The following is a 24,166-nucleotide window of genomic DNA, read 5'->3' as shown; positions in this document are numbered from 1 at the left end:
TAGGCCAGATGAGGAGACGCAGAGTGAGAATTAAGGAAAGCTAAAAAGACATGAGAGAAAAGGGTGGTTGAAAAGGAAAGACAGACAGAAAGACAGAAGAAGAAATCAGAGAGAATGTGCGAAGACAGCAACAGAGACAGTAAACAGTCCAAGGAATCAAGAGCAAAACTAGGAAGAAAGGGTACAAAAAGACATGACATGGAGAGAAAAGGAAATTAGGTCAGTGTAGATGTCAGCTAGAGGAGGAGATAATTGCTTTGTTGTTGTTCCTCTTTCTTTCTCTCTCCTTCTCATATGTCGTTCTGTGCCCAATCCCGTCTTGTATCACAGCAGCAGATGCATATAGTAGAGAACATGAGGAAGAAGAGAAGGATGAGGGAAGAGGGGACAGGATTCTACCACTCCTTTATGTTCCTTCCCTCTCTCCCGGGTGCTAATAATTACTCGTTTCTGTGTCACCAGCCTGAACAAAGCACCCCTTGTCTCCGTCACTCTCTCCCTGCATGTGTGTGTGTGTGTGTGTGTGTGTGTGTGTGTGTGTGTGTGTGTGTGTGTGTGTGTGTGTGTGTGTGTGTGTGTGTGTGTGTGTGTGTGTGTGTGTGTGTGTGTGTGTGTGTGCGTGTGCGTGTGTGCGTGTGCGTGCCTATGCAGGGTAATTAGAAGCACAGAGATAGACGTGGCATGTTAGGTGACCGAGAACAGTGCCAATGTCAGCAAATACAGGGGTGGTAATGAGAACAACACCCCTGCCTCTTTAACATAACCGCTCAATCTATTCATTTCATTTCACAGCAGCGCTCCGAGTTCTGATGGGTGCACTTTATGGTCGTGAACATATATTGGTCTCACCGCAATGAGGATTAAGGTGATTATAATTGCATACGCCCACAATGTTTGCGAGTGACAACAGGGCTGTATATATGGTTAGAAATGTATTATGCATTGAGCGGTGGAGAGAAAGCATATCAAAGACGCATGCGTTGGCGAATCTGGCCTTGCATGTATATTTCAGTGAGTTTCCTTTTCTTCCGCAAAAACAACAAGAGAGGTGATTCATGATCTCATATTGGAGGGAGAGGTGGTGCAGCGGAGGAGGAGAGTGGCGATATACAGAGAGGGGGGGGGGACATAAGATGTTGGAGAGTTGACAGGGATAAAGGACGAGAGGAGAGGAGGAGCAGCTTAAGAGGAGACGGTGGAGAGGAGAGGAGGCGTGACCTTGGATGCTAAATAATGGTACACGGTTATAACTGTGGCTAATAGAGATACAGAACAGTGACTGCAAATAAAAAGAGGAGAGGCTTTGGGGGTCAGATAGAGCACGGTGAGAATAACAGAAGGATTTGCAGAGAGGAGATCTGATTGGCTGCAGATATACAGAGGACGTAACATAAAGAGAGAGAAAGATGAGGTGCAGAGGAACTGAAGTCAAATGATATAAAAGGCGCAGAGAAAAGGTCGGGAATGGAAGAGAAAAGGAATGCACTGCTGCAGATTTAGGGAATGACAGGATGGGCGATGAAAAGGGCACAGGATGTGCAGAGATAAGGGTGAGGGACTGATCAGAGAAAAGAAGGAAATCTGTTTATAAAGGATGGATTGAAGGAGAATAAGGAGGATGGAAAGGAGCTGAAAAGAGGGATAGAGGAAGGGATTGAGGGAATAAAGGAAGGGTTAGTGAATGACAGGATTAGCAAAACGACTCTAGGCTCTTCTCAAGGTGCGTGTGAGTCATGGTCACACAATTGAACAGTTAGATTTCACGCATCTAGATAAATCCATTCATACCACAACCATATTATCAGGAAGTGGAAAGGGATTCAGCACAAATGTAACTTGTATAAGACGTTGGCAATGCAGTTTCTTCTTCAGTTTGTTATAGTCCAATAAAGCATGCAACAGTACATCTGCAATATTAATCAAACCGAGACAGTGTGCGACCGGGGTAAAGATGGGAAGGGAAAGGGCACGAGGAACCAGTGCGCATCAACATGGCTATGAATCAAAACCCTTTTAATGTTGCAGGAACCGGCCCTCAGCTGAGTACACCACTGCCTAGTGATGGTCTATCATTTATACACAGACAGGCTGCGGATTAACCGACACCACTGTGATATTTCTCAGGCCCCTTTCATAAGACTGTAATATAACCACGTCCTCTTATTCAGAAACAGAGGTTATAAGTGTTGCTTATTGCATATTTCATGTGGGATATCTGATTGCGCACCTACTGTGTAAGTACTAGTGGACTTTGCAATTCAATATATCCCTCCTGTGTGAACGATTGCCCATATTTTGGTTATAATACTTTGGTTTTATTACATGACTTAAGATGCATATCAAAGCCATACTCAAAACCTTCATTTGGCTTATTTTCCCCCCAATTTCATTATTACTCGTAGTTTTAGGCAAATGCAGTCAGTGTCCATCATTTCACAGAGCTGCATGACATCTTGAAGTAAATTGAAGGAAACTATTTCAAGAGTAAGAATGGTTACCAGCGTTTCTAGCAGTTTAATTTGGAGTCTGCAGTGATTCAACGGGGAGGGTTTCATGTCAGTGTGTGTTCTTCTAAAATAAGAGATATTCTGGGGCGTGGATCCAAGGAAGCGGTCTGGTCATGAAAACAGAGCTCACTCAGAATCTGCTAGAATTGAGGAGTTTGGAGGCATCTCTGTGCCAGCGCTTGCTATTCCAATCACTCCGGGAGAATTGCTAAGGCAGCAAAACAGAGTTTGAAACACGCTGTTCTTTGAAACAAATAAAAACAAACACACTTTTAATCCTAAATTATACCTGTGTAAAAGTTGATATCCTGGGCGTCTGTTCAGAACATTCTCATTCTGTTAACTTTCAAGCCTTGAGAAGGCGGTAAATATCAGTGTTCAATATTCTTACGTAGCTGTAATGCTACCCAGATTCATAGTTCTGCCCCCTGGCTTGCATTGAGCGGGCTGCCACTTTTGTTTCCCAGCTAATTTAGCATTATTAAAGACACCTAATCCAATTATTCCTGTAACGCTGATATAACTGTCTGTGAGAATTGTCAGACTGATTTCACTTGTATTACTAGCAGCTAAATGACACCCAGTTGAACACTAAAGGAAAACTAAGAAGTAGGCCGAGCTGTTTTCGTCCTTGGTCTCTCTATTTAAATGCATTTTAAAACAGACTAAGGTTAGGGAGCTTCTGCAGTGGCCCTCCTGGTGTCTCAGTCACACTAGATGGCATTTAAAGGATGCAGCTCAAGACGGAAGGGAGCTGCACTGGTTTGCAACAGACGATACAAATAGGCCCTCTGATGTGCTGAGAAGAGGCGGAGAAAGAGAGGGAGTCGGAGAACAACAAATAAAGAGGGAAAGGAAAAAAGGAAACTTCTGAAAAAATATTCATGGTGGCGGCACAAACACACACTTGCCCACACGAGAGGGTTGGACGTCAGAGGGCAAAGTCCTCCCCATCAGCGACAGACACTCGAGCAGTGCTACAGTCTCCCACACACACTCCACCCTAACCATGTCACATACACAAGCCCACTGACATGGAAAAACTCACATTTTATTCTGGTGGGTCCTAAATACAAACACAGAGGCACTGAGACAAGCACATACGACTTACATAATAGCCTCATCACCACTTCTTTATTGCCCCCCCCCCTCTCCATCTCTCTATTGTTCACCTCTCCCCTGTTTGTTGGTGTTAACGGCTGCTCGAACACTTACAATGAGGACACATGCGAACCACTTCTCTCTTTATTATCCCACGCATGCACTCGCTCATAACAGGCACAAGCAGGAGCACATTTGCAGTAAAACACAAACACATTGATGCCTTGTGATGACAAAACATTTGTGTCCTATAATGTCCAAGCTTCACTGTAATCCCAGCCCTGACTGGTAAACCTAAAATGGCCTCTTTTTTTTTAAATTGTGAGGTCCTACAAAATGGCCCAACGTTTTCTTCTTGCAGGGATTCAAGTACAGGCACGCACACACACACGCGTGCACACACACTCCTGCACTGCAAATGAGTAGACAGAGTTCTCTTTTCATGTTCCCAAGGGGCGCTCTCCATCAATAGCCTCATTTTGCCTCTCTTCCCCTCCTGCAGTATCCACTCCTGCGCCTGTTTCAAGCCATCCTTTCACCCCTCCTTTCCCTCTGCTTCTTTTCCAATGCTCAGCCCTTGCTCCTTGGTTCCACAATAGTCAGAATATTCAGGCGAGGCTGCGGATATTTTACAATTCCCTCCACATCCTGTGCACAGCAGGCGTGTTTATTTAACTGACCTCTACTTTTCCTTCTCTTTTGTCCCTCTTTAGAATCCTACCATCGACCAGTGATCGCTTCCTGTTGAAGAACTTGGTTCCCGGTGCGGACTATAACCTGTGTGTGCTGGCCATTTTCGATGACACAATCACATCACTAGCGGCGACAAAAGTCCTGGGCTGCGCCACGTTCTCCACTAAGGATGTTTACCCAGCATGCCGCTCTCTACATGCCCATTTCCTGGGCGGGACGCTCACCATATTGGTTGGCGGTGTGGTTGTCGTCACCCTGCTCGTGTTTACCGTCGCGCTCATGGTTCGCCACCGCGTTTGCAATCATGGCGACCACATGATATGTCACAGCGGGAACACAGAGGCGGGGGGAGGGGCCTGCTGTCAGGGTGGAGGGAGCGGGGACAAAGGGGGAAACAGTGGTGGGTGCTACCAATCGAATGGATCTGGGGACGTGATGATGGTGGTCCTGCCCAATGGGCTGCCGTCCAAGAGAGGAGGGGAGAAGGACAAGGAGAAGGACAAGGAGAAGGAGAAGGAGAAGGAGAAAGAGAAGGAAGAGGCTGATGCTGCTTCCTCTCTGGTGCCAAAACCCCCTCCAAAGCCCAGGCCAAAGCCGAAAGTCAACCTGGAGCAGTTTCTTTCAGCCGGGGGGGTAGTTTCCATGACAACAGGGGCAAGTGAGATGGCATTGGTGGTCAGGCAAAGAAAGCTGGACAAGGCGCCGCCATACACGCCGGAAAGTGACAGAACTCCCCTTTACTATTCCCCTTCCTCCACCCTGCCCCGACTGTCCCACTCGAGGGAGCGCCCAAGGCCCCGTCTGGAGCGAGAACTCACCACTCGGGCCAGTTTCTCTCTGGCGGCCCCCCTGGGAGACTCAGATCTGTTGGACTGGAGAATGAGTTCCCGCAGCCGGGACAAATGGAACTCCTCGCAGGCTTACCAGAGCCCTCTGTCCCCGCTAAGCCCCGCCTGCGGGACCGTCAGCAAACGGCGGCACTCGCTGGACATGGGCTCCTCTGTCGCCCTAGCAACTGCTGATGCAGCCGCGACAGTTGCCAAGCGCTATGTTGCTGGTAATTATGCCAAGCGTCTGAGCGTGATATGGACGCGGCGGAGCCAGTCTCTCCATGGGATGCTTGTGCAGTGCGGCTCAACGACAAGCACGACTTCCTCGACGACCAGCGACGAGGAGAGCGGCGTGGGCTACGGAGCGCACTGCGAGTTCCAGAGGGGGTATATCCACGCTTACAACACCACGAACTCCAACTCTAACACTGGGATCACTGCCGGGAAAGCGATCAAAGAAAGGGGGAGGCTTACGGGGAAGGACGGAAGGAGTGCTGAAGAACTTGAGGAAAGTGTTGTGTAGGGCGTTTGGGAATGTAATAAAAAAAGTTAGGAGGGATAAAGGGTCCGTGAGAGAGTTTGATTTAAAGAGGGCAAAGAGGTCGAGTCATGGGAGACATTGAGGGAGCAGGACAGGAGAGATGAGTGCAGCAAGGTGGTGAGTTTAGAGTGAAATTCAGAGGTGTATTTGTGAAGCTCCTTGAGGGGAAGTAAATAAAAAAGGTGAAGATTCAAGGCTCTTTACACCTGACCGTAAGAGGTAGAAAAATATGTTTGGGGAGACATACAGTATGACATGAAAAGGGGGAAAGTAGAAGAAAGTGCTTTACCATGGCCTTTAAAAACTGTAGGCAGTGAAAAATTGAACAATACAAAATAGAACAGAAAGGAAGAACACAAAAACAAAACTCTAGACAAAGAGTGACAGGTGTAAGAACAGACAGAGTGTAGTCACAGGGAGAGGCATAATCCTAAAGGGGAACACATCAAAAGAGCAACAGAACAAAGGTTATTCAGCAGAGATGGCGTGAGGATCTCAGTAAAGCCTGTACACTAATAGAAGCAGACTCCTGCTAACACTTCAACTCTCCAGGGCCTCGCCCCCCCCCCACACACACCACCAGGGTTTACACCGGATCAACAATAACACCGGTAGTTCACCTGGCTGACAAATTACAACGGTAAAAAAAGATTTGGACGACACATCCCCGCTTTGTTATCTTATTTTGGACTCTATTGCTGACGGCCATTTTGAAAACTCTTTTTCCAAAACACGATGAATGTGACTTTTATGTGTCCTCTGGCCGTACAATGATTTTGGCTGGCCGTGCCTGTGGATTATGGGAGCATAAATACAGAGCCGGGCGCATTGGACATGATCAATCGATACTGGCTGGAAAGAGCGAGTGCAGCACAGACATTATTAAAAGAAAGACATTGGGATTACAATGGAGTCGATATGGATTACAAAATGGAGCAGACGGGGGCATGATGGAACGTGTGCGTGTTTCTGAAAGACCAGATCATATTGCCGGATGATAATGGACCAAAACCTATGAACAAGGCTCATGGATACATACATGTGCATGCATTGCTGGATCAGGGATAGGATGTGTGTGTGTGTGTGTGTGTGTGTGTGTGTGTGTGTGTGTGTGTGTGTGTGTGTGTGTGTGTGTGTGTGTGTGTGTGTGTGTGTGTGTGTGTGTGTGTGTGTGTGTGTGTGTGTGTGTGTGTGTGTGTGTGTGTGTGTGTGTGTGTGTGTGTGTGTGTGTGTGTGTGTGTGTGTGTGTGTGTGTGTGTGTGTGTGTGTGTGTGTGTGTGTGTGTGTGTGTGTGTGTGTGTGTGTGTGTGTGTGTGTGTGTGTGTGTGTGTGTGTGTGTGTGTGTGTGTGTGTGTGTGTGTGTGTGTGTGTGTGTGTGTGTGTGTGTGTGTGTGTGTGTGTGTGTGTGTGTGTGTGTGTGTGTGTGTGTGTGTGTGTGTGTGTGTGTGTGTGTGTGTGTGTGTGTGTGTGTGTGTGTGTGTGTGTGTGTGTGTGTGTGTGTGTGTGTGTGTGTGTGTGTGTGTGTGTGTGTGTGTGTAAGGGGCATTCTATTCAACCAGACTCCATTTGTGTTTCATGAGGTTTAGCGCTTTCTGGACATGTCGTGAATGGAATACATTTTTAACATTAGCTGTGGTCCACCCAAAGTGAAGTAAGAGTGAAATGTTTAAAAATCATTTTCACCCAAACCAGAATAAATCACTATTTCCAGCAATGTAGCATGGTCAGAAACGCTAAAGGGGGATTTACAAATAAATTTTTTGTGACTTCAGACTCTTTTGTGCCACATGGATTCAATTTAAATCCATAAATTGAATGTTTTCAGGAAGAAGCAGACAAAAAAAAGATATGACAGAATGGAAGCCAATGACGATATAAACTCTCCTTCAAGACTTTGTTAAACTTATATGGGACGACTGATCCGACGGCACAGACCACAGAGACTCTTAAAAACATCTCCCAGAGAGAGAAGAGTACATATATATAGTATATATATAAAATGATGTTACTTGTCGCACCATGTGTTTCTGTTTTTCAAGGTTTTCTGGGGAATGATGTTAGGATCAAATATAAAATGTGTGATTTTTGGTTTTAGACAAAAAGTCTTCATCACTAGAACTAAAACATTTTCAACATAACTAGGCAGAGAAAGACCAAAACAGATATGGAAGAAGCACAAGATACAAAAACTAGCAATTACACATACACCAAAAGACAAACACACACACAGAAACAGATGCCTATAAACCAGAGCCAACTGCATTAATGATAATGACTTTTAACCATTACTGTTGTTTCCTTTCTGTTTTTATTTCATTTTGCCAAAGTCAATATTGTTCTCTGGACTTGATATAAATAAAAATTACATGTATGGAACAGAGATGGACTCTTTAACACGAGAGAGCAACGTGTGTTATGTGTGTGTGTTTACACATGTACTTACTGTATGTGTGAAACATAATTTACAGTACGCCTGCCACTGTTTAGTGCATTAACATGTTTCTAACTCAGATTTGAAGACAATACGGTGTTATTTAAATGATACATATGTTAGTGACTTGGATATAGATGAAGGAAAATGATTTGGGTTTGGAGAGAAATGCTAAGATGAGTCAGATGGAAATCTTTTAAGCTTAAGGCAATCGTCCGAGTCAAAGAAGCTTTAGCGCATGCATGTCTGAGTGGAAAAAATGAAGCTGTTTACCTGTCAGTCAGTGGACTTGATTTGCAGATAAGGGTGAAGTAAACCTTCTCGAGGTAATTAAAAACAGCACGAGACAATGATAAAAACAATTCTTAAAAGAGAGTCAAACCGAGGAATAGAGGGAGATCAATAGTTCCGGGAACAGGTGGTAATGCATTTAAAAAGACTAAAAGATATGAGTAAATAAGACTAAAAACAGAACCGGTTTGATATGACACACAGAATAGGAAATGATGTTGAAGTGACAACAAACAGTTTGAGAAATAGAAAAAAACAAAAGCTGTCAGGCTAATGGATTGCTATTCTGATGCTTTGTTATTACTTATTATATTACTATGCGCACTGGTTTCTAATGTAAAACATTACAAGAGCCTTTTGCTGCTCCCTGCAGCTGAGTTGAATACAGCAACACAAAAGGGTTATCTGCAACTAAACAGAGCTGATTGAACTTCTACAAATAAAGACGAGCAGGAGGAGAGACAACAGTATATAAAACATGAACTAGTAAAGGAAAACATTGAATAATTCATACGTTTAACCTGCGTCATCTATCTCTAACTGGGAATCCTAAACATTCCCCAGGCTTCTCCAGAAATATAATCCCACCTTGATGTGAAGGGTTTGCCTCTAGTTCCCATTTCATTTCATTTCAAACCTTTATTTAACCAGATTGGTCCCATTGAGATCATAGATCTCTTTTTCAAGGGAGACCAGTAGATGTACTCAGAATACTTCCACTGGGAGTTGTATGGATTCAAAAACATAAGGCTAAAATGGGGTTGAATGCTGCTCTAAACTGCACACAGGTGCTCACTAGTGTGGAAGATGTGGAGAGAAATACAGAGAGGGGAGGGGGGGGGGGGGGGGGGGGGGGAGTGCTGACAGACCTAGAGATGGACAAATAGATGATGATGAGAAAGGGAGAGAATGGAAGGAAGGTCATTGTGTGTTTGTGGCTGAATGTGCTCGTTCTGTGTGTGAGTTGGTGTTATTTTTGTCACGTAAGTACTTAATTTATTACCGGGAAGAAAAAAGATAATTTAACCACAAAAGGATCAAATGAGACGAGGGGGGGGGGGGGTAACAGGTGGGTGTGTGTGCATGTGTGTGAGTTGATTAATGTGCAAAAAGGGTTAATAAGATCTCTTGCCTCTTGAGCTTTACACATCCCGAGTGGTAGACAGTGTCTTAATTTGATGCCATCAACAGTGACACCGGGAGAAATAAAGAAGAGAGAGAGAGTAAGGGTTTGTGTGTGTGTGTGTGTGTGTGTGTGTGTGTGTGTGTGTGTGTGTGTGTGTGTGTGTGTGTGTGTGTATCAGGACATCGGGTTAGAGGACAATTTGATTTGAAATGTATAAGTGGCTGCATTAAAAGCACGAGTGAGTCTGTGTACCTTTGAGAAAGAAAGAGTCAGTGTGTGTGCCTGCCTGCGTGTGTGTGAGTGCACTCATACGTGACGGGCAGGAACAACACAGCGCAGAGCACCACCCCACCCTCTGCTTTCTGTGCCCAAGGCGAAACCCTGGCCTAATTTGACTAATTAAAAAAAATGCTGAGAAACAAACACACACATGCTCACCTTTAAATAGCACACGTCGACACACACACACACACACACACTGAGATAACCTTGTGGCAGTGAGTGTTGTTTGAGTGCCTGTGTGTCTTGAAAGGCCACGGCTGCCCATAGCCAAACTTCCTCTGACATTTGCAGTTATGATGAAGATATGATGCATTTCCCTGCAGTGTGCTGAGTGACTGCTGAGTCAGGCTACACACACACACACACACACACACACACACACACACACACACACACACACACACACACACACACACACACACACACACACACACACACACACACACACACACACACACACACACACACACACACACACACACACACACACACACACACACACACACACACACACACACACACACACACACACACACACACACACACACACACACACACCCCCCCCCCCCCAGTGTCTCGAGCAATAGAAACCAGTCGGACCAGTTCTGCATCATACCGATGAAACAGTTTAAATCAGTGCAAGCTCTGCAGCACAAACAAAAAGGTAGATCATCACATCAAATATGACAAACCAATGACATCGCCATGGTTACTGCATCTGTGTCACATGTGTAGTCTGAGAGTTTGATGTTTTTCCTTAAAGCAAAAAATACAAAACAACTGAAGAGTCCTGAGGTCTGAGAGATCACCCGGAGTTTCTTAAAAACATGACTCAACCTTCTGTAACTTTGTCGAGGCTCAGACTGATTTCATAGGTGCAGACATTGTGACTTTCATGGACAAAACTATTCTGAGAAGAGAAGCTAGCAATACTATAAAATAAATGATCTCACGGTTTAAAAAAAGGTTTTATATGAATTAATGAGAATATACACGGCATGGTGAAGATGTTATTTAGTGACAAGAAATCACGTGTTGCTCGAATCTTCCGATTTCCCGAGTTAGGAAGTCATTAGTTGTGTTTAAGTGGAAACAACATGGACGCTACAAAGAGGAAGTGTTGTATTTATTTCTAAAAGGGTTTAAAAACAAGTTAATTTGAATCTTTGGGCTATGTTTCATCTGAGCTTCTGTTCTAAAATGATTATGTTTTTATTATTTACATCTTTATACGAGTACACCACAGTTGAGTCATTTTACTCGTCGTTTAAATGTACTGCCATGGTTTTCTGCCATGTTCCTGAATTGCAGACAATAGATTTTTGAGTAATTACCATGTACCAGTTGTACCTATATCTATTTTGTTATAGACTGGTCTCGTGTCCCTGCATTAGCATATGACTCATTGTGCACCTCTTTCATTGGACATGTGAAATAATGATGGTAATGCCACCATTTTGACAGGATACTTTAAATTACATACCACCATCTTAAAACATAGACAACCACCCAGAGAGTAAAAGCAATTCAAGTATTCATATTGAGCAAGTGTTTAGAGAACTATTATAAAAATAAACAGGAGCACTAGCAACAGCAAAGTGTCAGCTATAGCATGTTTCATTACGCCGAGGTAGCAGAATTCCTTTGATAATGACATGCTACGCAGAGCACCTTCAAAGGAACAGATGTGAAAAGACGTGGAAGAAAAGATGGAGGACAAAGGAGGAGAAATGAAGCTCCACTCAGAGCTTCTTCAAGGCTGACGCATAATTGTCTATTTGTCTCCTCCATTTCTTTCTTTAATTTAGCTGCATCTAAATTTGCTCTCTCCTTCACCTTCACCTCCACTGACTTCTCCTTCAGTCATTTGTTCGCTGCATTCACTCCTAATCTCTACCTGTCCCTAACCTCTTTGCTGCCTCGTGCTCCTTCACTCTCAAAGTCACTCAGTCTTTCATTCAGTGTGTTGTGCTTTAGTGACTGTAAGAACATATCCTTTGTGTCACACTCCTGTAAAGAATGCTAGGCTTCTTCTCTTTATCCGTGGTTATTTTCCTGTTCTTTATATTAAAGTCTTTTAGTCTCTCACGATTTGTTATTAGTTTGAAATCAGTGCTTCCCTTCTTATACTTTCATATTCTTCTCTCCACTTGTATTGCTTCACCCAAATATGTGTTGGCACTTTATCTTTACCTCTCTGACCTTGTCCCAGTTGATTTCCTTCTTTCGGTTTATTTCATCCTTTCCTCCCCACTCCTGCCTCCACCTCCACCTCCGTTTCATTTCTCTGGCTCGGCAGCTGCATTTTAAAATGTGTTTGCTTTCCTGGAGTCTTGCTGTCCTTATAGGGTTCAACTACCTGCATGAGTACATGCAGAAACTAATCCATGTGAGGCATGAATCCAGGTGAGAGTGTCATGAGTGAAGTCATTCACATTCACTCCATGATAATACAGCTTCAATGTGTATAAAGCTTGGATTTGATGCAAAGACTAAGGTAGAAACTGAATAGTGTGTTTTAATGCTGAAAAGAAGATGTGTTCTATTCAGCAGCTCTCCTCCTTCACCCTTGTCCTCAGTCTCTTTTCAGCCCACCGCTCATTCAGATGTTGAGTAAAAGAACATTTTATTGAGCGACAATGATTATGAATGTCCCTCCACCGTCTTTCTTTTTTTCCATGTCTAATTTATATGAATATTTTGCATTAGTTTAAAGGCACGATCAGTGGTTTATTGTAAGTTAGTTTGCTTACAAAAGAGAAAAAGAATACACTTTTGTGCTCAAGCCTTTATCTACCATACCCTACACCATTATGTGTTTTGTATCCCAATAGAAGCAGAAGCCCTCCAGCAGTATTAGCATCCCCTTATCCTCCTAACCTACAGTAGGTATTGATTAACAAGGAAGCGGGACCGCTGACCATGGCAGTGCCACTACATTATTTAACATTTCAGCCACGTGGGATTCACGCAGCTGAAAACCTGTTCTTTTTGTGCACATACACCGAGTTTCATGAACATCGAGCCAGTAGCTTTTTATTATTCATAAGAACACATTGAGAGCAACCAGATGAATAAGACCATACCAATTCCAGTGTGCTTAATGACAGTTAAAGTGTGGACAGCTTTGATTTAACGTGTCAGATGCTTTATCCAGTTCAAAATACACAGCTCCACCTAACTATAACTACAAGCTGATTTGAAGACATAATGCTGTATGGTTATGTTCCTCTTTGGGTGATCCATTTCTAACAAAGAGTACAGAATGCCACTTTACTGGATCACTTTACCTTAATATGCACTTGATTCTAATCTCAGCTGCATCCCTACAAAAGGTGTGCATGTTGCCTGTAGTCTCATTCTGCGAGACGCTGCCCTCTTGGACTCTTACATTCTCTCCAGCTTGTAATTCATCCAACTTCTGAGCCATTGCTCATTTCACTCTCTTGGTACTTGCTCTCGATGGTCCTATGACTGTTTGCCGCCGTTTCCTCCGGCTCCCTTCCTCCATCTCTTTCACCTCTGACAACTTCTGTCGTTCAACGTAAGTTGGATCTTGGAGCGTACATCACTCTGCTGACAGTTTCTCTTAGAAAACTTGATCTGGAGTTCTGTGCTTCTCCACAGTGTCTTCTGTTTTCACGCCTCCATCACTCAACTTTCATGAGTTCTTCTATTCTTCTTTTTCAGTATGATCTATTTTTCCCCTAGCCTATTTTATTCCTGACATCTCTTCATTTCTCATATGTTGTACGAGTTGTGATTTTGCCTTTTTTCCTCTTTTGACTTACTTCTCAGTTGGGCTTCTCCTGCTCCTCAGAACCTCTCCGAACACCCCGCCCCCTGTCCACCCTTCTCCACTTATTCCCAAGAACAAGGAGCTTCCTGCCCTCTTTTCATCCTTCCCCCTCCTCATTCTCTCTTTCAGTCCACCATGTGGGGAGGGAAACTCTGGAGCTCTTCTCATCTTGTGATGTTGTACGGTTTCTTTTCTGAGCGGGTGACAGTAGGAGATCTTGGTGTGTGTGAAAAGACGACAGCAAAGAATAAGAGACAGATGCAGTGGGGCGTCCTCTCTCAGGCTTTTCAGCAACAAGAGACGACGACAATAGAAAGAAGAAGAGAAAAGACTAGTGAGAAAAAGTAAGAGAATGACAAGCATAGATGTCAAAGACAGATCTAAAGTAAGCAAGAAGAAAGGGACAATATGTCAATAACTTGTGCTTAGCATCCCTAAGGTGTTTCCTTTGCTATGATAATAAATACAAGCAGATTACATTTGCGTTTAGTGGCTGCTCAATTAGGGAGGCTTAAACCCAACAAAACCAACACCATTTACCATCACTAAAAACCTGAGAGGGTTTTATTTAAATCTCCCAAATACCTACGCCCAATTAGTTATACTTACAGCCACATTACTGTTTCACTACTTCCCCTCTTTCCTTGCAGAGGGAACAGATGATTGTCATACTACATAATTCAGCTGCAAAATATGATCCAGCTGTTGGTCTAACAACTTTGCCCCCGGCTCTACTGCTTATGATTCAACTGGGACCCAATCATAGATGAAAGCTCAGGTTCCCGGAGACGTTCAGAAGCTGTGAGGAATGAATTTGGTTTTTGTGCACTCCAGCTTTACAACCATTGGGAATCTCAGCTGAGCCATAATTGGGACTAAGGGCTGAACGAAGCTCCTTATCCAGCCATGCCTAAAGGCCAAATGCTGTGGGAGATTATTATTATGACATATTTATATTCTGCTGGTGGATATTTCGGACCTAAGAGTGTTGTTTCTTGGGGCTGCTAAATGCTGGACAGAAAAAACAATACATCTGTATTACTGGTTTATGGAAGGAAAAACAATGTTTATTAACCAAATGGGACCATGTTTCATTATGAGTGTGATTGTATGAAAACCGGAAATCTTTTTTGCATCACTTTATTTTTGCCTGTGGAAGACTTGGTTGAAATGTTTAAAAAAAAAAATTGTTGTTTTTTCTTTTCATTTGAGGTTTAGTGGAACTGTATATAACTATTTAAGCCAGGTGTTCTCTGGGGCAAACCTAACATTTGAGGCAGTTAAAAAATGTTGTGTTAACGGCTAGCAATAATAAGATCTAAAATATAACCCAACTTCTGCAAGTAGCATTCAAGCATTTGTTTAAATGCATCCGTTTTGTACTCTGAGAAAAAAACTATACAATAGGCATTCTACAGGAAAGCAACATTGCTTATGTTTGAGGGTAAAATGCAATTGCTTTTTTCTAACTAGGTAAAATAAGTGGGTTAAATAGGCATCATAACGTCTCTCGAGGTGAAGGCTGTAAATCTGAAGATATGTGGGAAGCATGTTGTCACCTGTTGCATCTTAAGCCGCAGCTTAGCTTCAAGTGTCAATCATTGAGAATACGAGAGGAACAGTGAGGCTGCAATAATGTCCCAAAGCTTGCAAGCACAGGCAAACATGTGCTGCTAGAGAAAATACATTATGATCAATTCAGATTGCTCAGCACTGATTGTAGCACTCTAACACAAATGTACACCACAAATTCACATAGAAAACCATTTTCTATGTGAAGGAAAATACTACTTTGGACAACAAATATAAAGACCTAATGCATAATATGAATCTCTGCAAAGAGGAAAGGTTGCAGTAATGCCACTGAGAGGGAGAGAACATGTTTGCTTCTGCACTTCCTCTCTGAAAATATGCAGCGCAGCATTCTATCAACAAATATCCATTTGCCCTGTGAAACACCTACCTATTTAAAAAAGATTGGATTTTAGCAAGTCATTCATCACAATTTGAGTGCACTCCAAATATATTCAACACCAATTTTCAGATCACTGGTTTGAGGTTTAGAGAAAATGGCAGCAGCGTCCGACTACAATTTGTCCACTCCTGAAGTCAGTGGCAATGCAACAATGAATCATTAAATCATGTTACACGGTTATTGCACGTGAGGAAGACCCCGGCATTATTGCAAGCACACAGGTCAGTCACATACATGAACAATAAGTGATTAGTCTGGAAAGATCTATGGAAGGTTCACTTGCAGGTGAGGTGTAATCAGCGCCTATTGTACAAGGCATGGAGAATGAAATATCTATTCTGTAAGTGAACACAGATGTCACGGCATGCACTAATCTGTGGAGAAGCGACAACACAGTGCATCACCTCCACTGAAAGATGTTCATGTTTTTTAGAAAGACTTCTTATGCGAGTGATTTTATTTGTACCTTTAGCAAAAGACAGCTGGTGGATATTTACCCAAAACATCACGAAGACTCAAATATTTCAAATGGGAAGCTCCAGAGGGAATTAAGCCCTTAAACACAGCAGTGTTTGAGCAACCGGAGGCACGACAAACAAAGAGTAATCCCACTTCTGTTCATGAACAGGCAGCAACACTGCCACACACACACACACACACACACACACACACACACACACACACACACACACACACACACACACACACACACACACACACACACACACACACACACACACACACACACACACACACACACACACACACACACACACACACACACACACACACACACACACACACACACACACAACACACACACACACACACACACACACACACACACACACACACACACACACACACACACACACACACACACACACACACACACACACACACACACACACACACACACACACACACACACACGTTGCATTTGTCAGGAAAGCATGAGCTTTTATGCTGAAAGCTAAATAGCAAGATTTCATCACTAGCATGTCACTCCCCTGCCGCTGTGCTGCTACTAAACCCATAATTAAAAGTGAAGAACTGTCTGCAGGATGTTTCATTCTACAAAGGATGGCAACAAGGTCCGTGCCTCACTTTTTGTGTAACCTCTGCAGGGACGCTACGCCCACAACACGCTGCCCCCGTCCATCTGTATACCTGGGGTTTGCTCCTGCTGCCATAATTGAGTTTTATTGAATATAATTGAACCTTGCAAACACACTGAAAGCCACTCGAAGGCGCACAAGTGGACTCGCTGCAGCAGTGCACCATCATTCAGAAAACTATTTACATATACAGACAGTGGTGGAAAAAACATCTTACAGTAGAACTATGAAAAATACTGTGTGAAGTGGCTCATCCTGGGCTTTCATTCTCGTGAAGCAGCGTGAGCTTTCGTGGGGGCGTCACACATTTCCCAAAAAGCCAGCATGGAGAGGCCGTTTAGCTAAAAACTAAAATAAACAATAAAGACTTTCCAGAAAATAAATAAACTTGAATTCCAAATATAAGAATTGTGATCATGCAATTGACAGTTAAAAATAAGGTGTCAAAATAAACAATAAGTGAAATAATTTGATCTATTATGTTTAAATATTACATCTAATAATGTGGTCGGACCTGTGGTAGTGAATGGCGTCAATCATTCATAAATTGGTGCCCATTATCAAGCCATAACATATATACTAATAGATTACACAAGTATATTAACAATTTTAAATATTGTGTTTCATAAATCATACTGTGACTCGATAAATATCAGTTTAAGCCCATCATTCAGAGATGTACTTTGAGTAGAAGCACAAGGTATTAGCAGCAACATGATTTAAAGTATTACAAGTTATTAGGCAATGCCACCTCACATTTTTTGAAACAGATGCATTACTATCGAAACAGCGTTTTATGTGAAGACTGTTACTGTAAGAATAAAGCTAATCTCAACCATGTTCTTTGTTAGAAATCAGATTTAATCTATAATGCATGACCATTTCTAATTAAGTTATCAAATAACTTTACTGGAGTAAAAATGTAAATATTTCCCTCTGAATTGTAGTGGAGGAGAAGAATAAAGTGGCCTTAGATGGAACAACTCAGTAAAATATCTCAACATTATACAGCAGTAGCATACATAGACTAAGCATACACATATTGATGCATAAACTACCAACATTTTTGTAGCTGATGTTAGATCAGGTCAGACAGTGATCACCCACTTTGGCGCCTATTGACATTGAAACCACAAGCACGTCTTGGTAGCTGAAAAACAATCCACATTTCTACATTTAATAACAAAAAAGAGCAATCAAGGAATATAATAACGCTAAGACTGCCCAGAAATAGCAAGTGAAAACACTAAGAACAAAGAAAGAATAAATCACACCTTCAGAAGTTTGCTGAAAAACACCAGTGAGTGACAGGACAATACAACGAGAATAGGAGCAGAAAACAGCAGGGAGACAGTTTAATTGCACAGCCCTTTATCTGCATGAACACATTCACCATAATGGCAGAATATATATATCATTTCAAATAGAATGAACCCCAACAGTATGGGTAACTCGGCGCGGCACACCCAAGTATCACCGCCTGACCAATTTCATTACATGCCGCAGCAGTAGTCTTAAAGTCCTGACCGAACATAATGCTCCCCTCAAAGAGACTCAGAGGGACGAACAAAGAGAACATTTGTACAGGAGACCTTTCCGCGTGTCGACACTACTCCTGCCAAACTTTACAGACCACCCTGCCGCTCCTCACAACTTTAACACATTAAACAGAGCCATGCTGCAGAATTTGGAAAAAATAGGTAATTATTTTGAGTGATATTGCAATTGTGATTTGATTCATATAGGAGGGACTGATCATTTGTCTACCATTCTTCTTATTATCTTTAAAAAAATATGGAATCTGCACCCGTCTATAGTAATGATTTGTATGCCATGATATCTCTGCAGCCTCAACAAAACCCAATAGAATGTAACACATATTTAACAAAGATAGTGTTTCCAGCCATTTTAATATTGGACTAGGCCATATAAAGATAATGATTAATGGTGCGGCGCTAGTCAGTAAAAGCATATCATTACTGCCGTGTGCCTACTTTGACATGTACGGCAAACAATGGCTGCCAACGTAATCTCTCAAAATGTAAAGATGGAAACGCAATCGATATTTTATTCAATATTGTGATATAAGATTCATTATCATCCAGGATTTGGTTGATGTAATGATGAGGAGATACATCTTAATGTCGACCACAAAGGGATTAAGATGAGTCAACCTCTAAGAAGAATAATAAGATACATTTGCACTAGTAATACTTTGAAAAGGTGGCTTTTAATAATCAGACACCTCTGAGAAGGGGAGGTCCTACAGTAAAGGGATGCACCATTTCACTTCCAACTGTATTTGACATGCACCATTGTATCACTTGCACTCTCTTTCTTATTATAGTGTATGTTCCATTGTTGACTGGGAATTAAGATGTTCACTGCCAACAACCACACTGAAGCTGTTTCAGTCCCGATGCCAATGCAGACAGGGATACCTGAGCTTTGGGAATCAAACACATACAGAAATAAATGTACCCGCACCACTGGAAACATTTGCTTTGCAGTGAAAGTGTGGAATAAATCCAAACAGCTGACATGTTTGTTGTAAACTACCACCATGTAATTGGATCTAAACATAGAATTGTATTGAATAAATCAGCCACACCATCACCGGATCCATCTACAGTATGTGAGTCACAGCATCGGCCAGATATCTGATATCTGTGAATCACTAACTGTAAGTCTTATTCGTGGCAGTGATCCCATTTAAATGGCTTGTATCTGAGAGTAAAATGCCACTACTACTGGATTCTTGAGCATTACAGAAAGCAGAAATATTGTCTGAAAAGTAACCTTTTATTCCATATCTGGACATCAGAAATGTCAACTGAAGGTGGATTTAAATGGCGCGAGTGAAAGGCACCAGATGGTATCGTACTATTCCTAATATTGTGGCGTGGTTTCATATGTGTGTGAAATATGTATTTGTTTTACGTGTTAATGACAGCATCCTTAATAAAATAAGATCAATAAGTGCAAGTCGAGAGTAATGCATTTGTTATTCTTCATAACTTCTACATGAGCGGGTTTTCCCCTGCTCCAGAAGGGAGAAGTATATGAGAAACGCAGACACTAAGAAAGAAAAAGGTTTGGGTTAAGATCCGGGATGAGGAGAGAAGACAGGATTATCAGGTGAGGAAGATAAACAAATAAAGGTTGCAGTAAACATTTGACTCCATCCCTCTCCTCGCTGTCACCACCCCCACCATCTCCCCCCTCAAAGCTTTGTTTTCTCTGCAGCAGGATTAAGCTCCAATTCCTGGTCTGCTCAAAATGAGACAAATCCCCTTATTCTCCACTGAGAACACACACTCTTTTACTTACACACAAAGACCTGGAAACACACACCTGATTACTTAAATCAGTGAGAATAAAAAGTCTGGCTTCTCCAAACAATTTGCCCCCGCTTTTCCATCGATCGGAACACAATTTATGCATCCTCCCTTTTCTCTCCCGCTGCCTTCCACGCCTCAGCCCCTCCCTCGCTGCAGTTTCTTCAATAGCAGCAGCTACGTTGCTGACTCAAATGCAAACTGCCAATCCCATCTAATCATGGAGAAACGCAGATAAAAAAACGCAGCGCAGCCTTTAGAGATCCTAAATCCATCTTCATTTCTTATCAAACCGCTCACCACTCAGGCTTATCTCATTGTGTGTGCACTGTCAGACGTGTGAACACAACAAACTGTTATCCCACTTTTTAATGTTTGTTCGGAGAGCTGGCTGAGATTGGGAGCCCTGCACCTGATTCGGTTTTAATTGACAATTAATGAATCCAGACATTAGCTGCTCCAAAACACCTGGCAGAGGGCAAGCCATAATTAAACTCATTAGAATGAGAAAGGAGACTTTTGTTCTCAATCAGCAATTAAAAGCAGCTGAAACAGAAGGCACTCTACCAAATAAATGTCTCTTTCTCTTCTTCCCTTCTCTTCTTGTAGCACTTTTAGCTATTAAATTAATAGCACTCTTCTTCTCGTTTAAACACCTTCTTTCCCTCTACTGTGTTTTTGTAAGTTCTTTAACCTTCATTTTTGCCCGTTGTTCTTTGTTTCCCCCCTCTCTACTGACCTGCAAATTAGTATTTTAAATGCAGTCCAAGAAGCTCAAATCATTATCCTTCTTTCGAGAAGTAAACAAGTCCTGAAATCATTCCTCTAGTAACGTTGGACATTCTTGGTTTCTTATGCTGGGCTTTTCATGTCCAAATGAGTTTTCTTCCACTTAGTATGAGCCGATGTGCTTCGTATTAACACCAGAATCATTGAGTCTATCAGCTCATCCGAGTGGAAACGTCTTGTTTGATTTATTGAAATATCAGAGAGCCCATTGCCAACCAAATCAACGGATGAGGATTTTTTTTCTGAAGTGTCTGGCAAATAATCGGATTTATTATTCAGGCAAAACAGTTGATTGATGAATACATCAGACTCACTGTGTACTTGTTCCCAAACTGCCACACATCTCAATCCATTGTTGCCTAGTCCAAAAAAGAGAATCGCACTGAAATAGTCCAGCATGTCTCCACTGTATTTTAATTAGATCATATCAATCCATTGAAATGCTGTGTTCCAGTCTGCTGACACGAGAGCAAAGCACTTATCCAATTATCTCCTGAAGGATGATTTAAGTCCTTTGACAGACGGCTAAAAGTGAAAAACACCTCAGACCATTTTGGGGAACATTTTCCATTTTATACGTTTCACCTAATCTTCTTATCCAGAGCCACTTGGAGTGAAGGCAGAGGTAGAATAAGCTTCGGCTCGCCAACACTGCTAGAACATTTTTAAATGGAGATAGACGGGAGACTTTTTCAAAAGAAGTTAAGAGCAAATTAGTGAGCTGAGGTGGAAGACGTGCAGAGCGAAAATGATTTAGCATAGAGAAGGTGACCCGAGGTACTTCTTGAAGGTTTTTCAGCTTAGAACTGAGGATGGGGAAGGCCTTTCTGACCAGTCATGCCTCTTGTTGTGCTGATTCATCGTCCCCCACAGGCCTTCTCATGTGTATCGCCTTCTGAAGTTCATCATTGTAAATAATCCAGTGCCAAACTCTGTGCTACTGTTCCACACACAGCGCACTCCTCTGAGGCTCTAGGAGGGAACTCACTTTTCTAACAAATACGTTTTTTGATCAAAGGGCTGCTCAAAAGGCTCTCTAAAACAGACCATTTGCACAGCAGGAACCACAGAAAACATACTGTAGAATATATTAATGTAAATAGTTTGCAAAGAGGATCCTGAGCCCGATTCAGGCTGACAACGTAAGAGTAATTTGTGAGAATATTTAATGGAGGAATCTAAGTGGAATTTGTTTACATGTGATCTGTTTTGCATGTTCTTACTTGCCTGAGGAAAAGCTCTTTGAAACCTACACTGTTAAGTCAAAGTTGACACATTCAGCCACAATGTTGTCTAATAATAACAAAACCGTTTTAAATTACGAAGCCTCGAATGCAGAGTAAGAGACCTTTCTTCTACCCCTCTCTCCCTTCATATCGACCCAGCAGTCTGGACTTTGTGATGTAATGGCACTCCAAACGGCTTTGTCCAAGACGGCTGTAAACATGTCACATCTGCCGGCCTTCGTGGCTCCGCCGGGCCCCAAAGAGCCCGCTGTAAATGTCTCAACTGGAGGGCTGTAATGGACAAGGCCTTTTTACAGCCAACATTAAACAATACTGTAGCTCAAAAATCACAATCTATATAAAACTGTATATGCAAAATCGTAGAGTGTGCATACATGCTTATATATGCATACATTACTCACTGTACTTGCAAGGCCGCCATGAGCTTAGCACTGTCAGGATTGAAAGGCAGAACAACAATAGTAGAAGGGAAATCAGTGAGAGTGTATGTTTTGATGAACTGTACAGAACCGTTAGCAAAGCATACAGAATGTAGCTTTACCAGCCGAAACAGACATTCAGAGCATTGCAGAAACAGTGCAGGCTTCTAATGGAATTTGTTTATCAGGGAGAGCTCGGAAAGAGCAAGTATACCTCAGGCTCAGTCTGGAGAAGAAAAAAAACGTTAACATTAACACTGTCAGTGCTACCGGGTTTCCAGATGTTGCAACGGAAACAAGCAAACCCAGCTGTCAAATAACCAGCGCAGCTCATAAGGAGGTGTGTGATGGCGTTTTAGTGTATAAAAGACCTCCAGCTCCGGAGTTGCCGGTACATAAAAACAGGAAACTACTTGGCTTTTAATGAGCAGAATTGGCAGCTCTGACATATGGTGTTTGCCTCCAAGGTCTTGCCGCATTTTTAAGACATTTGAAAAATCAGATGCATTCGCAGATGCATTCACAGGTCTAGTCATCACATTTTACTGAACGTAACAGTAAACTACTGCTGCATTTACTGCTGCCCTCAAGATGAACTTTTTGGAAAGCATCTCGTTCTCCCAGAGCGGAATAATCAGGCGAGAGGAATGGAGGTCCACGTTCTATAATGCCCGTTCAATTAGACCGGAAAATGCCTGAGTAAAGAACGGCCACCGCAGTTTAAATGTGTATATACACCCCAATGTGCTGCTGACAGCTTTACTTCTCACCGTGGGCTACATGACTAACAAGACACTGGCATTTGTAAATCTCTCGTTCAATAAAAAGCATTTACAAAGCCATTCAAAGCCCCCCTTTTCTCTAAAAACTCAAAAAGAAAGCACTGAGGGAATAAACATCTAAGAGAATGGGTGCATCAATTATTCATAATGATGAGCCTCATTTGTTTATTTTAAATTAACACAATCTACAAAAGTGACCTTAGAAACCCTGATGGGTATGTGTTTGTCCAATTTACTCCAACAAAAAACACTATCTGTTGTTAACACTAATATATGATCAGTGTTGGGGAAGCTAATTTAAATGTATAACCTTGAAGGCTACCAATGACTTAACGAGAAGAAGTTGAAAGACAGCAAAAAGAAAAGACCCTTGGGTTAAATCTAGGTGGGTTAACTGAAGGTACTCACAGAAAGTACTTCAAACTAAAAAGTATACATGATCAAATTCACGATGTATATGTGCATACAGTATGATACAAAATGAATATCAATCACATGCCAGCAAAAACTGCACTAATTTCAGTTTATATGAATAGGTGACCACTTGTTCGCATATAAACCAGACCAAAAAATACAAAACAGGAGTGCAAAATGTTTAACTTGCCGTTTTTAAGCCTGTATATCCGACATGAGCAGTGGTGTATAACAAATGTCCTTATATGAGCCAAAAAGTATTCGTAGTTTTAGGAGTTAACAACTTAATAATGGCCAAAAAGTGATTTACTAATGCAACACTATTCAACTATAAATGCAGTTAAACTACCAGCATGCTCCTTCAAAATGTATTTGAACTACTTTTTTAACTTCATGTAGTTCAAAACTCCACAACAATGAGCATGGACGTGTTTATCGTCTTGTAGGCAGATTGTCTTAATATCTGCGGGTGTGTCAGAGATA

At 42.2% G+C, this 24,166-nt stretch overlaps 2 protein-coding genes across 4 annotated transcripts in view; one reads left to right on the top strand and one right to left on the bottom strand.

The window, feature by feature from the left end:
* The window catches only part of LOC117463817 (leucine-rich repeat and fibronectin type-III domain-containing protein 4), a 34,161-nt gene extending 27,365 nt beyond the window's left edge, over positions 1-6,796 (top strand). The window contains exon 7 of the mRNA XM_034106285.2: positions 4,322-6,796. Within this exon, the coding sequence (XP_033962176.1) occupies positions 4,322-5,654 (1,333 nt within the window). The 3' untranslated portion in view covers positions 5,655-6,796. The remainder of the gene's footprint in view (positions 1-4,321) is intronic.
* Positions 1-24,166, bottom strand: part of pcxb (pyruvate carboxylase b) — a 331,727-nt gene that overhangs the window by 131,522 nt on the left and 176,039 nt on the right. The gene's annotated exons all lie outside the window — the stretch shown is intronic.

This window comes from Pseudochaenichthys georgianus, chromosome 18, assembly GCF_902827115.2.
Source record: "Pseudochaenichthys georgianus chromosome 18, fPseGeo1.2, whole genome shotgun sequence".
NCBI lineage: Eukaryota > Metazoa > Chordata > Actinopteri > Perciformes > Channichthyidae > Pseudochaenichthys > Pseudochaenichthys georgianus.
This window is presented reverse-complemented; position numbering and strand designations above follow the sequence as displayed.